The 15,938-nt window shown below is 37.1% G+C and overlaps 1 protein-coding gene across 1 annotated transcript in view; it reads right to left on the bottom strand.

Moving 5' to 3' along the window:
* Window positions 1-15,938, bottom strand: part of EPHA10 (EPH receptor A10) — a 349,554-nt gene that overhangs the window by 182,426 nt on the left and 151,190 nt on the right. The window contains exons 4-5 of the mRNA XM_072419571.1: window positions 2,388-2,543; window positions 10-345 (exon numbers count right to left, since the gene is read on the bottom strand). Coding sequence (XP_072275672.1) covers window positions 10-345; window positions 2,388-2,543 — 492 coding nt within the window. The remainder of the gene's footprint in view (window positions 1-9; window positions 346-2,387; window positions 2,544-15,938) is intronic.

Below are 15,938 nucleotides of genomic sequence, written 5' to 3'. Positions count from 1 at the left end.
GTACGGTACCTGCATTACTTGTGGAGATGTTAATTTCAGCAAACTGATTAGCATACAGGCTAAAATCAGAGACTCCATTTACAGACTCCACACGGATAGTGTAGTTCATGTGGGGCAGCAAATTCACCAGTGTAACTGTCCGTTCAACTAATCCAATCTGCTGTGGAACATAACCAATGCTACTGCCGCAGGGCTCACATTGTTGAAAGGTAATGAAGCAACGATCACAGAAAACATTATACATGAGGTCCCCTCTGCCTCCCGTGTCCAGTGGCGAATTCCATTCTAAAACTAGGGTTGTCTGCTTCATGCTATAAATGAGATTTCTTGGTGCTGAAGGTGGGCCTGTAGAGGAAATAAGAGAAATAAAAATTAGTTCTAAGCCACCCATATGTGTATAAGTACAGTGGGAAAACATTTGATGACATTTCCTTTTTAATGCACACTCATAGAAACATGCATAAAGTATACATAGCAATGCAATCACTGCTATTACTGCTAATACAACAGGCAGCATGGTGCAGCACATTGCTAAGTCACAGATTTGAATCTTGACCAGGACACTTTCTGCAATTATTCCTGTGTTTTTGTGGGTTTCTCCTGTACACTACAGTTCCTACATCCCAAAAACATAAAGGTAGGGTAATTTGCTTCTCCTCAAAATTGTCTTTAAACTGTGTTTATGACTTATGACTATGGTAGGGACATTGGATTGTTAGTCCCTTTTGAGGGACAGTTAGTGATAAGACAATGGAATTTAAAAAGCTCTGCATAATATGTTGGTGCTATATAAATACAAGATAATAGTAGTATTAGTTATTTCAGCTTATAGTAGTATGTATGGAATGCAGCAAAAAAAAAATTGATTCCCTATACCCATCTTAGTTACAGTTATCTCATGCTACGGTTCCTGGACTATGGGCTATCTCCTTGGCCCAGTGCAGGATGTCTAGATGATCATTTTTCAAGCACCAGCTCAGCCAGGTTTGGGCTTGTTTTCACTATAGCAATGTAGTGTGTTTTATTAAGTTCACACACATTTTCAATTTCATTTTTTGATGCTCCTTGCACAGCATTTCTACAATATGTTTGGAGTGCCATTACGAAAGAACGCATTTGCTTGTGTGAATGAGCCCTTAATCAGCCAGATGAAGACATGGGATAGGAGCAAGTAAGTATGTGCAACCGGGGAGGCCAAGAGTTAATTCCTCCTATTTCTCCCTGCATGAATAAACCAAACTGGCATGATTTGTTAAATCATAAACACATTTTAAGGCACACAAATGTCACAACCTTGTAGCAGAAAAAATCTTTGGAGTTTTACAAATAACTTAATCTGTGCATTATCTGTAATATTAATGTATGTATTATATGCAGTGCAGAATACATTATTCAAGTCACTGCATACCTTGATTTCTGAAAATGCTAATTGCCTTGTTGCCATACTGACCTTCTGGTTCGAATACTTTCTGAGTCATTGACCCAGATCAATGGTAGTAAAGTCAGAACACCTAATATGCATACTTGGTTCATGTCATTGATTCAAAAAATAGTATAGCTACTGGATCAGCATGAAAGTGAGGCACTTTGCATTTTCAGAAGGAGATGGCTATTCACATTTTTAACTAATATCAGCAGAGGAGTAACAAATGTTTTTACACATTGTTTGTTTTGACTTCTAATGTGTACTATTGGTCGAACTTCACGGTAGGAATGGGCAGAATTGGTGATTTTTGATTCACCAAAAACTTTGAATTCATGATAGAAATTTTGATTTGACTTTAAAAATTTCAATTTCAAGGGCATATGGTAATAAAGCTCAAAGTTATTTACAAAGCCACTGAACATAGTAATGTCCAACAATTTTTTTTTATAAATGAATGGTAAACTATAGGTGAGAATAGATAGTTAAATAATTATGGTTATTGCTAGCCACCAGCTTTTAACGCTAATTGCAAAACCCTTGAACAAAGTAATGTGTTTGCTGGGGGGGGGGCAGAGGAACTTATGCAACCATGTGCCTATTAAACCTTTTAGGTATAGGTGTTAAAACATGTTTACGTATTATTCAGGGGTTACTTAGCATAGGGCATTTACTCACTAACATCCCAGTGCTTGAATGTACAGTTAGATTTTGTCTTAAGTCAATAAGTAAAATCAAACAACAGCTGAGAATTTCAGAGTATTAATTTTAAGAGACTCTAGAAGAATCTGCTAATGAGTCATATACTTTAGTCCTTCAGAGTTGTTAGGCTCTCGGTGAATGATTCATTGACATACTCCAATAACTATGTCAGACCTGTTCAACCTGACCTGACTATGTAATATTTAGGGTGAGTAACAGGTGAATACGTAAGAATATGTTTTTCTATAGTACAGCTACTCACGTGTGCACAAAGTAGAAGGGGGGTCCAGGGGTGATCTGTAGAAGTTCTTCTCACAGGTACACAAGGTAGATGCTTCTTGATTGGTGTAGCTGTGTTCAGGACATGGAACACAGCTCTGTAGCCGGCTGGACATCTTGTAAAAACCAGGAGGACAAGCTGTTGAAATAAATTATCACACATATAAACCAATGCCAAACACTGCCAAATTCTGTTGACATAATATTATTATTATTAGTAACTAGTAAAAAACATTTTTTCACTAGATTGTGATATACAGAAAATATTGATTCATAGAACCTTTCCTTATGTACCTAAAAATAAAATCCTGCAAAAATGTACCCATTTTTCAACCCAATGTCTGCAAAGTGAAGATTTCACCAGCTGACCACGTCCAAATCATGTTTCACATGCTCCATCAAACTTCATCTTCGTTACTTGGGTAGTTTAAAGATAGCCCTGTTTTAACATCCAATAGGCTTACTTTCCATTTCACCTCCTTCCCAAAACTTTATTAACTAAATAAAACAGTTCTACCTTAATGGAGTTAAGGGCATTCACAGACTTTTAATATAGATAAATGTCATCTCAAATTACATAAACCATGGCCAACTAAAATGACACCAAGAGATCACTCTGATATACCTGCAGCTCTTGGACGGCACCATCAGCAATGTAGCTTTCCTATGTTAGGCCCCCTGGAGCTACAAACCACTTTAGGGAAATTATCTGTTACTGCACCACATGTTAAGGATAATTGACTACATATTGTGCTCCTGAACAAGGGACACCAGGTAAATGGTTCCCCAGCCATTTTATTTAAACACCACATTGCCTGCCTTTAAAGCCCCCAACCACTCACCATAGACTAGGTCTGTCATGCCCATTGTCTAACCCTATTAGAGTATCGCTAATGGGAGGGAAGTTCACCTGTTCATTGAAGATCTGGAACTGAACATTGCTTCTCCCTTCACCACTGACCCCTCTCCGAAGCTCCTCCTAACTATCTGCCTGCAAATCAATCCTGTAATTGCCTTTTGTATTAATATTACAGATTGACAATCAAAAATCCGCCCATTGATAATCCGTTTACTTCAGTTTGCCGGCATAAATTTCAGATCTCATATTCAATATAGGGACTGCAGTACACTGTTTGACCACTAATGTTTTGGTGCTGTTCTGCGGAAACGCTTGATAAACTAAATACACGTTGAGACGTCCCTGCTGCCTGCTCCCTGGAACTATTTTTTAATGGGAGGTTACAGTTTTACTTTAAATAATTTAATTCTGTTATGCCTAATGACATCATTGCATCATACCAAATGATTTTTTCAAACCTACAGAGCCTGAAATCCAAATGAAATGAGGAACATTCCAAAAATCAATATAACTTTCTGGTGTCCTATTCACATCCACCTCAACCCTAATGTGATAAACTGGCTACCAAAAAGTATAGTTTCATTACCAACAGCTTGATTAGAGGTAGCATTTGTTGTAAATATAGACATGTTTTATTGCAACTGTCTACCCCACTTTAATCCAACAAGTTTGCCAATTTACACAGCTATCACAGAAGACCAAAAAGGCTTGGATAAAGTGTTTATTCTAAGCACCAAAAGCACATTTGTTTGGTGGTATCAAGAATAATGGTTATGCTTACAGCAGAAAGAGTACAAACAAATCATGAATTAGAGAATCATGCAACAAGTGCTTAGCCACTATCTATATTTCTCAGGTTAAAAGCAATCTTCATTGTACCGCTGTAAAGTATTCCCTGTATTCTTGAGCGTCTGCAAACGTCTACATCATTGCAGTAATAGTCATATATATTGAAATCATATATCCACCGGGAACATACTTGTCAGCTAAGCAGAATTTCTATAGTCTATTTGTCAGAAGGGTATTTACACAAAGGGTACATCTGCTTTCATCTACTACAAAGAAAATAAATGAAAGATGAACACTTCAACATGTAAGAGATCCATGAAACAAACTCATTCTTAAACAGTAATGTATACAGTGTACATATACAAAAGTTCCAGATAATTATAGGGTTCTAAATTAGAGCTGTGGGTAAAGGCCAACCGACTCAAGGATATTCTTTAAACAGATCTTTAAGTCTTACATATATGTTAATATAGTTCTATTTTTTTAACCCCCAGTTGCAAGTTCTCAATAGTAGTCCAAAAAACATTTTCTTTCTTATAAATAAACAGAAATTGAAAGACATACTATAAATCTGTCCACCTCAGTATTGATTTTATTGTCATTTCACAGTACTGCACCATTGATTTTTGTAATTACAGAACATAAAACGCCCTTTTAATAGGCTTCTGTTCATGTTAAATGGGTTTTGCATTTGCATACAAGTCTATAGGAATAAAAAGCTGCTTAAGCAGGTCAAAAGCAGATCAAGGAGTCAACTGCAGCTCAAGTGCACTTGAATTTTAAATTATTTTTAATTATTTCAATCAACATAAGCGTAAAAGAATATTGGCAACATACTATTTACAATTAGTACTGTTATATTTCATTTTGGGGCATTATAACAGGTCATGGAACACACTGGGCAGATTCTTTTTTGTTGGTGGCCACCAAATGACCTTTCTCTGTCATACATGGAAGTGCCACCTGTAATAATACATTGATTTTAACAAAATATATGCTAAACTCAATGACAGGCATCAGCCACTAAACTACAATTGTTCAGTGCTGGGAATTATTTGTCAAGGAAGAGCAGTGATGTAGGAAATTCATTTTTAACCTCAATTTTCTAGCTAACTACTATGCCCTCTGTAGGTCACCAGTCTTTTTTAAAACTAGAGCTTTAGTGCCACCTAAGGCATCCTACTACTACAGAAAGCACATGGTAAAAAAAGCAGTCTAACCGTCAGAAAAAAAAGCAGCAGACTAGCCTAAAGCATCAAATCAGCAATCATTATTCATACTCTGACAGTTCTAATCTAATGAAGGTAAGGAATGATTGGTTGTTCTTGATTAAACACTTTTCAGTGCATCACTGGTCCCATTTATTAAAGTATAAAATAAGAAAATTAAAATTTTCGCTAAGTAGTATTTCAGTAAGAACATTGATGTTGCACTACGGTAACATGCTCTCAAAGAAGGAATTATATGCCTGAAAACATTTTGATCTCCAGTTATAGTTATACACATGAGATGTATATTGATTCACTTACACAAGTGAACAAGTGAAGTATATACACAAAACCAAACTGATTACAGTTGGGCAACAAACTACACAAATGCAAAGGACACGCAGAGCCTTGTTATTATAAGTTTCCTTCACACATAATGCAGACATACACTGCATGAAACATTAAAAACACAGAAAGCTTTTCCGTGCATATTCTGTAGGAAACAGACCCTACTTGCATAAAGTTTTAGTTTTCAATTTAATGATTCAAGGCATTACTGTGGTAAATCTGTTAACATGCTATTTATACAGACATAGCTGCAACAACCATTTTCATATGTTATACTGTGAAAAGTAGTAGGGGCTAGGGAAATGTATAATGTTTAATAATTTTATAATGTATTATTTTTCTAAGCAGATTTACATGATTATGATATAATTTCCTGTTCCTGTTGTGTTCCAATGGCTTAGAAATGTATCCCACACCACCTTAACTAGTAAGAGTCATATTAAGAGCAGCTTTCCAGCAACATCAATACAACCCACTACTGATTTGAATTGCATGGCAATCTAGGAATCTCCCTATGTTTTACATTCTGCAGGAGTAGATCTGAAAATACTTACTTATATTATGTAGAACATAACACGTGTCAGAGATACTTGTTTAAAAGAGAACATTCTGTTCTAGTTTGAGGGTAGAATCTTCAGCCAAGTGGCAATTAACACTGTCCCTGGTTTCATGGCACTTTAGTGACTAGAATAATGAAATAGAACAGGATGGTTTCATATACATTCACACCTCCCGTCATGTCCTTGGACAATCCACACTTTCCCTGACATCCTTCATGACACAATGGTGATTGAATTAGGTTTACTAAGCTACCATGTGGCTATAAATACTGGAGTATGTTGTTGACACCTATTTGAACCTAGGAAGCCATTTGGTGGGTGGTAAAATATCTTACAAAACAAGTAAAGCTGCGTACACTCCTGCAATTCTTGTCGTTGGAAAGGATCTTTCACGATCCTTTCCAATGACAAAGGACTACACGATGCATGAACGGTGCTGTACATACAGAACCGTTCTGCTCTATGGAGAGGGGAGGGGAAGAACGATGGAGCGGCACCCTGCTGCGCACTCTCCCCCTTCCCTTGCTTTAGGATCGCTCGTCGTTCATCGTTCGTGGATCTGCCAGGACAGATCCACGGACGATGAACAACACCGACTGTACACACGCCAGATTCTTGCCCGATATCTGGCCGATGCGGATTAACGGGCGAGAAAAATCTGACGTGTGTACGCAGCTTTAAATTGAATGGGACTAACTACTTCTATCTCCCCACTCTTTTTGACTTTGCTTTATTCATGGAAATTGTTTAAAACATCTTTGATACCATAGAGAATTTACATATAATAGAGTGTCTGATTTATTTAAAACAAAAGAGCTGTAAATAGTTAAAACACAAGGTACACATAGGGTACACAAGGGTAAAATGTGCATATTAGAACCCCCTTTACATTTTATAAAACACTTTCTTAGTTTGCAGGATCATATGTAGCAGAGCAAGAAGCTTTATTGGGTTAAGCATAATGAGAAGCAGCGGAATTGCCATTTCATAAGTACAACCTATAATTGTTTTGTTAGATGATGGATTTTGTGATGTGAGAACACAGATCCTCTCTCAGCTCTGCCCACTGTTTGTAATGGAATCTGAAATGAAATCAGAACCATCCTTTGTGCTTTGATTTGTTCACTTGCATTAATGTAAATTGGTTTAAAAGAAGCTTTGAGAAAACCCACAATGACCAGCCATTGATAGAAGTTGTATTCTTTTTTTGCGCTCAAAGGACAATTTTATACACATTTGACCTGTGCCTTTGGAAAATTGAATGAATTGTGGACAGGCTGACATAATGTTTTGTACTGCCACATAGAAGAAAAGATTGGTTTATACCACACAATAAAGCCAAGGGCTTTGAATGAAGGATTTACACTGATCCGTCACTGTCCTGCTGCTTTTGCCAATTTTATGGTAACTTTTGTCACTACACCTGCTCATCAGATCACTGTTAAGGTATCACGGACAAAAAGGGGGTCCTTAATGCCTGTAGAACACCGAAAGAACACAAATAAGTCTTTGTATATAGTAATGTTCTTTTCTAATTTAAAAAATGGGAATCAATTTCATATGTAAATTAGCCCCTGCAGCAAATACAGTAGTGTGACATAAAAAATGGAAACAATATAAAAATATGTATCAAAACAATAACAATTTTAAGTACACTATTAACTACACTACTGATTCTATACCATTAACCCTATCTTAGAACAAACTGAACATGGTGCTTTCTTACATTTAAACTGTGGGCACAAAACTACATTTGCAGTTGTGTATTTCTCCAAAAAAATTTAATTGCATTTTATCTACAAGTACTAGTCTATGTCGTGTTTGATATCCCACATCAACTGAAAGGAAGTGGTGGTACTACAAGCCCATCATGCTCTTTTACATGCACATGTGCAGACATGGAATATGCTGATAGGAGGAGTGAGTAGTGGTCATCAATAAAAGCGACTGGCCACTCAAGGTCGGCCAAAAGCAACATTCAATAACAATAACCACAATCCTCTTCAACCACATCACAATCACATTCACAAAGTGGTTGAATCAGAGGCAAATGGCTGCAGTTAACCACCGGTCTGAAAATAGAAATAGCTTTAGGTTTGGCAACTGGCAGCTTTGGTCTGAGAATGGTCATGTACAGGAAGTTTAAATGCTTGCCCATACCCATAGCCCAATTGAATTATAGCAATGAAACATGAAGTCTGATAGAGCTGGAAGGCAGACTGGGAGCACGGAGGAAGGCTTTTAGAAGTCACTGTTACATTGCCCAAAACAGTCAAAGTGAGTTTCTTTGAAAAATAGTTTACATGTGAATAAATATTTAGTTTTAAAAAAAGGGGAGCCATATAGATAAGTTAGAGGAGATTGTTCAGTGTGCTAGGGGCTGTTCTCTCTGGAATTGTTAGTAATACTTGAATACCATCGTTAGACAATGTCATATATGGCCAATATAAAAAAAACAGAATTAAGCTGTTGCTCTAAAAGCTCCCAAAGACAGAAATTGAAAATAACAATGTTAATAACACAAAATAAAACATTTGCAGTCTGACAGCAATAGCCAACAAATCAGAACCTAAATTTGGGCTGGAGAAATAAAATAGCAACATTCACAGCTTCCAATTTCCTTTTTTTGTCCAGAAGAGAGTAAGTGCAACATATTTCAGTGAGCAACACCACAGGCTTCATTCTTCTCACATATAAACCGAGCACCATATGCTGCATTCACAAGATGGTTAGAAATGGCCAGGCACACACAATATGACCAAGAATGTGCACACAATGTATTTATCACCATATGCTGTTTTGGGAAAACTATTTTTGAGCACTTCCTTTGAGACAAAAAAGAAATGAATGATTACTTGTGTGGTTGCTAAATCATGAAAAAAGCATCTTTAGTCTTCCAAAAGAAAGATACTTTTGCAGGCACAATATTATTATTATTATGTTCCAACTTACTTACAAATTAAATCTAAGAACAAACCTGCAGTCCCTATCTCATATGTAACCCGGGGACTACCTGTATTCTAAAGCTCCCTACCCTAGATTTCAGTGGAAGATCTTACATGTATAAAAGAATTGACCACCTTAAGGCACCACCACCAAGACAGGTCTACGAACACAATCATTCTGGTTGGCTAAATGTCAACATTCAAGTACACATATTGGATAAGTATGACATATAATGAAATGGTCAGCTTAGGACAATTCTGTTGGAGAAACATATCTCGAGATAGCAGTTAGGACAAGTCTCCTCACCTGGACAATGCCCAATTAGTGGGATCATGGCTTTTGAAAGACATGAGAACCCATGTCTGTGGATAACTTTATAGTGCTCCTATCTATTATCCTTTTTTATGACCCTTTATGCATTTTATACTGATATCTTTGCCCATATTAAAGATACATTAGAATACTGCCCCAGTGCAGTCATTTTCATTTTCCTAATTCAAAATCCTATAATATTTAAAATATAGCCATTTAAAAAAAAAATCACACATATTAGAAAAGCAATTTAGTGACATTTTAAAGGATTACTATTCAGGAGAAATAGAAACTGTCCTTGACAGAGCTGTCCTGCAGGACTCCAGGGACATCTTTCATTATCTTTTCAATATGGCAGCTCTCAAGCAATTCCAGACTAGCGTGCAAATATTACAGGGTTGAAAATAAATTACAAGCGGGCGAAAAAAAAATAATTGAATTCAGCACACCCATCCTTTCTCCACACACAAAGTATCATCTTTCCACCTGTGACTGCTTAATAACATAGCAAATCTAAATTATTAAACACTTGTGAAAAAAGGTTTGGCATACTAATGCTTGTCTTTCCCCAACTCTATTTGGAGAGCAAGGTATGAATGTGGAATTTTAGTAAATGCATTCGTTAAAGTCAAGTAAGAAGTCTATGAATATTTGATGCTCCAGCTGCAGTAAAGTGCAAACTTAAGGTAATAACTGGCTGTGTAGGGGGCTGATTGAAAATATTTCTCTTGCTGTTTGTTCAGCGTTGCTCCTCCTGTGAGTTGTCTTGAATATTTTTTTATGTCAGTGTAAAATCCAAATAACATTTGTTGTGTAGCTTTTAGTTCCCTCCTGCTGATCAAAAAGGGCAAAAAAATCTGCTCTAGTACATATACGTGAGCATTTTGGTATTGTGTGAATTGTCTTAATGCAAGGTCTAAAAACTGGCTATACTAAAACCATTGATAAAATGTAGTAGAAGCTCTTGCAGGCTAAGCACACCGTCTTTTCATGTGTTTATTTTAAAGTTGAACGAGTAGATTAGGTATAAAAAATGGTCCATTTAATGCTAACCATACATGAATTTTTCATACAACCATTTATTCTACAATAACCCATTTGAACCAAGTAGTTTTCCTAGATTTGGTCCCTAAAAGTCAGTTTTGGGCTGCTGCACTTTGATTTACCTAACTACATAGGCACTCATTTTATTTATATTCAATAACATAGTTACAGCAGGGGTATGCAGCAACAAATTAGCACTGTATTTATTTGTATTATCATATTTAGTATTGTATGCCGTTTCTGCAATGTGTCCGTTTCATAAAGATCTTAGAATTACATTACTCAAAATATGTTTTTTATTATACAGCTACAAAATCAACTTTTTAATTTTTTTTATTTGAAAGTACAAAGCAGTTTTAACAAAGAGCAGAGGGATTCAAATCTTTATGTCATCCACATATTTGTTTAGTTTTGTATATAACTGGGAAAGATTGAAACCCATATTAGGTCACATTTTCCTCTCTTTATTTCACCAACAGTTTGCCTGAATTAACTCCAAATTTCCAATATTTCAGTAGCCTATTTTGAAACTTACTGAAGTCAATGGTGGGAAATTTCTGGTTTACATTCTGGTCTCTGTAGTGCTTGTAGAGCAGCCTATTGCAACACAAAAACATTGGAGGACCCCTATATGTGTGGGAGAGCAGCATCACATCTGGTCCGCTGCACTACATGTATAAGAAGCCACTATCAGTGCTCCCTATAGAGAGCTTGGCTGTTATACCAAGAGACAGATATGCTCTGTGCATTTATCTTATTATTTTAATAGTGGCGTGAAGAAGGGGTGTGCTTACTTAGCAAAGAAAATGTCCCCCTTTTAATCTCAAAAAGTTTAGAGGTATGCACTCATTGTGCTCTATTTATAAAACAGGGAATCTGACACCCCCAAACATTTCCTGGTGGAAATCAATTACTGGTATTGAAATATATGAACCTGGAAGATTCCCCATGAGGGAATGTTGGAGGGATTGTCTAATGCCCTGTTTTATAAATTGTCCATTGTGTTATTAATTACCAATAATCAATTACTGGTAATACAGGACCTCAGTGTGCATTGTTCAGAACTATTTCACCTTTTACTACAACATCTACTTTTATAGTTTATATGGGTGCAGTTGTGGATAGTGTGAACATGATTTGAAATCAGAAAAAAAGCTTTTAAACTATTCAGTAAAATGCAGTAAAGTGAGCTGTTGAATTTCACATCTCCTATTCTGCATTAACATAAGAAATTTTGTCTTCCACATTCACTTAGTATCACATAATTTTAGGATGAAATCAATCAGCCGGGTTTATGCAGCTCTCTGCTTCTGTCAATTCTAGGTCTCAGCTACACTAATCTACAATGTCGGAACATAGCAAAAAATGTCATACCTTAAAAAGATAGCTGCCTATAGCATTGCATATTTTTTTCTTCACTACAGACGATTATTGTGAACGAACTGTGTGAGAATCTAGCATTGATGTAACTGTTCTTCAATGGTAAACAGCACTCCATTGTGCAGGATTTTTAAATGATAGCCACTAGCAAGCGATTTCCACTTTAGTTTTCTATTGAGAAGGACACAGTGTGGTGCCTCCCCGTTATCCTTCCCTTGTCTGCACACGAGTTTGTTACCGCAAATGATGGCTGTTGATTGTTTGCAGCAACTACAATTGAACATGTTTATAGAGCTTAGTATGCCTGTTATAAACATCTGGATTACCAGACATAATGCCTTCATGTCCCTGGCAATTAAATGAACATCAAATGTAACAAAGGGCTTGACATTCTAAAGGAAATGAACAAGAACATGAATATGGTTCACTTGCATTGAGCAGGTACATGCACATCCTGAGCGCAATGCTTGAACCAATCTACCAAATGGTACTCAGATGTCCAGAGCATACATTGCAGTCCTAGTTTGCCATGCTTGCTGAATATTCAAAATATACTTTTGTACCTTCTGTTCTGAAAATAAATTTAGTTGTTAACATTTTACTTGAAACTAAAACAAATATACAAACTTGCGAACCAATTAAATGTAAATGTAGAAAGAAAAGCGATGTGTAAAATAACTGTATCCTGGCGGTTTATGCAATGATACGATACCCTCTTATACTATTACTTTTTTTTCTTGGAGCTTGCCATGAACTTTTAGTGAAACTTTTGCAGCTTTTAGTAAAGTTGCTCTTAAAGTATATGGAACCACTTTTTTTCCCCAAAGCCTCCCAATGTAGCTTGCACATGTACTTTTCTTCATGCTTCTGACTTTGTGAGTGTGTGGTCCTGTCCAATGCCATAAAGCCTTTGCAAAGAAAACAAGTGCTGCCAGGAGGTGTATCATTTAAAAAAGTGTTGATTGGCTAAAGGATTGACACTTTAGAAAGATATCCCTTTTAGTATTAATAGATGGTGACAGTCCAATTTATCAAGACTTATCGTTACTTTTAGACCACCAGATAGCATTCACAAAGAAAGCAGGCCTGAAGCAAAAAAAAAAAAAAAAAAATTTTGCAGTGCAAGGCCTCATGACAGGGGGAGGATGGAATGATGAGCAGCGGGGTGAAAAGTTAAAAAAAAAATAAAAATAAAATAAAAAAAAAAAAAAAAAAAAAAAAATGAAAAGTGCGGGAAAATTAAAGGTGATGATTGGTAGTTAAGGGGGAGTGGTGGGATGGTTGAAGGGTTATAAGGAAGATCGGGGGGTTGGGGGCAGCAATTTTAAACGATAAGTGGAGAGAGCAAGCCCACCCTCCCTCCCTATTTGTATAGGATTGTCACTAGCAGCTAATGGAGGCATGTGTGGTTTTGGGTCCATAAAAAAATTAGATGAAGGGTATTTAAAAAGAAGAGGGAGATGGGGGAAAAAAGTGTTTTGTGTTCGGTACAGTAATGTGGGCCTTGCACGACACTTGGTTGTTGTGGAGGTAAAATGCTTGGGGGAGATCTGCTAATTGTCCCCGGGTCGGCGTAGTTGCGACTGGGGGCCTGGCAGTGGATCTAAAAGAACAGCTGGAGGATGGAGGAGTGGTGGATTTTATGGACCCATAAAAAAGAACTTGTTGTGGTTATAAAAGTTATAGTTATTGTAAAAATAAAAACATTGTTTAATAAAGGGGCTGCTGTGGCCAGCAATTTCCAACACATGGTGTCTGTGTCATTTTTAGAGATGGGAATGTGGGGTGGTTAATTGAGTGGTCAAGCAGCGAGGGGTTCTTGGACTTTACCCTTGTCATGGACTTTGTTTCCTCATATTAATGTCTTCAGCAAGAACAGTATTGATTAGCACAGTAAAGGCAGACCCGAAGAAAAAGAAGGAAGTGGGATAGGCAGAGGGACTACAAGACTGAGTGAAGGGAAACCAGTCGATAAGGAGTTAAAAGTTTAGTGGAAGGTAAGAGGACAGTGGTGTGATAGAAGTAGGCAGATATTTTGGTGGCTGGTCAAAAGGGCTGGACAGGTAGTTGAGGACAGCAGATGGTGATCTGGTAGTGGAGTGAGCTTACCGCCCATCTGTCCTTGTTTATTATTGGTGTAGCTTGGGGTGTCATGAGAAGGAATTTTGGCAATTGGGGGCCGGGGAAGGCAGTGGTCTTGTGGATGATGGAATGTGGTAAAGGACTCTTTTTTTATGGTGTCCATGGGGATTGCAGTATTGATGAATACCAGCTGGTTAAAGATGACAAGGAGCCTGGGGATGGTTGATATTGGCACCCAAGGCAGGTGGGGGTGCGTCTGGGGAGACAAAAGTATCAATCCGTGTGACAGCTAGGTACTGGTAAGATATTATGTTGTTGGAATTCTGCTTATATGTTTTATCTATGTTAATAAAGTTGAATATTATATTTTTTGATAAAAAAAATTGCTATTTCATCCAATTTTGTTCCAAACATTTGTATGTCTTTTGTTCTTGGTGTTTTTGGGAGGTTGGCTGGGGTAATCTTTGAGGATGGGGACATCTGCAAAGGCAAGAGTTCTAGCCACTGAGCCAGCCATGCATTGTCACTCTTAGGACAATGGAAAGAAAAAAAAAGCAATGGTCCCGCTGTGAATGCATGGATACTCCCAGACCACCCACCATAGACTCGGACTAGGCAATGATGGTGCAGCATCACACTGATGAGGTCATCCCTGTTAGACTGGCAGCACTGTTTAGTATTATCCTCATTGGCTTAGACCATTTTTAGGGAAACGAATCATAAGTATTCATTGTGTTAAAACAACATTTTATTAGCTGAACACTGGAAGAGAAATTATTCTTTATTTGTAAAGAATATATTTGCTCTGGATAGTGAATGATACATTTGGTGATTACAAATGTTAGTCTAGAAAAACAGGAAAAATATCATAAATTATACTGTACATTGTACAGATACTTACTATTTTCTCATAATTGCACTTGTGGGATTCGTATTTTTACAAGTCTTCTATGACATCAGAATTAAATGCCATGCTCTCTACAAGTGTATAAGGAAGAATGGAACACCTTGAAGCCTTCTGACAGCATGAGTAGTGGAGGCTTTGTTTAATGAAGGTTTAAATCAACTGTCATTCCTTCCCCTGGCACACTTGTCATCTTTTTAGCTAGCTTGGTGGTTGAGTTGGCATCAATCTAGGATTACATGTAGTTCATCAGTTCCTAATGATATTTCTATTACTGGAATCTTTCAGAAAACTTGGCGGTCGGAAAACTAATTTTTCATAGAACGATATGAGTTGTCAGATGTACATTAAATTTTCTACCCTAATACTGCAGTATATCACACATATTATATTATTAAAGAAATGCATCTTGTGTATATCGTTGTCACGAATGAATGACGTGTAAAAATTATGTGCAAAGGCACAGCAGTATCTAAAGGAACATGCAGTAACAAGGACGTAGAAACGGGTCCGACCTTGCAGTGGAAGCCTGGATTGCATGTAGTTTGTTTATGAAATATTCTTTAAGGATTAGGTTTGCTAAAATCATGTATACTTTTATATTATATATTTATATATATATATATATATATATATATATAGTTATATTGTGAGGAATTACCATCAAACACTCTGCTTGGCAAAGACATAGTCCTAAATCCAAATGAGACTTTAGGGTGCTCTGCCCACTTTTATTCACTACATTACATGAACACAAAATAAACCTTTAGGAGGTTTCCCTCACATGGGATCAATGTTATCAAAACCCAGTAAAAATTTCCAAAGTTAGCTCCCTGGCTCTCTGTGGCACATTCCTTCCAGAGCTAGTTGACCTATCTTTGGGAGGAGTGGCAGATGCAGCCGACAGTGGGCCCCTGTGGGGGACCCAGTTGTCTAATGAGAGTCCAGGGCCCTAATGCAGCAGCACACTTTTTACCTTCCTATATCTGCCACTGTTTGGGAGAATTTGTAGCATCTCCCAGCACTAAAATAATCAAAGAGATTTTCTGCCTGAAACACACCAGGTTGCTGAAAGTTTGGAACTAAGGTTTAAACATTAATT

The sequence above is a fragment of the Pyxicephalus adspersus genome, chromosome 1 (genome assembly GCF_032062135.1).
Source record: "Pyxicephalus adspersus chromosome 1, UCB_Pads_2.0, whole genome shotgun sequence".
In the NCBI taxonomy this organism is placed as follows: Eukaryota; Metazoa; Chordata; class Amphibia; order Anura; family Pyxicephalidae; genus Pyxicephalus; species Pyxicephalus adspersus.
The sequence above is the reverse complement of the archived record's forward strand: the minus strand, read 5'-3'. Positions and strand labels throughout refer to the sequence as shown.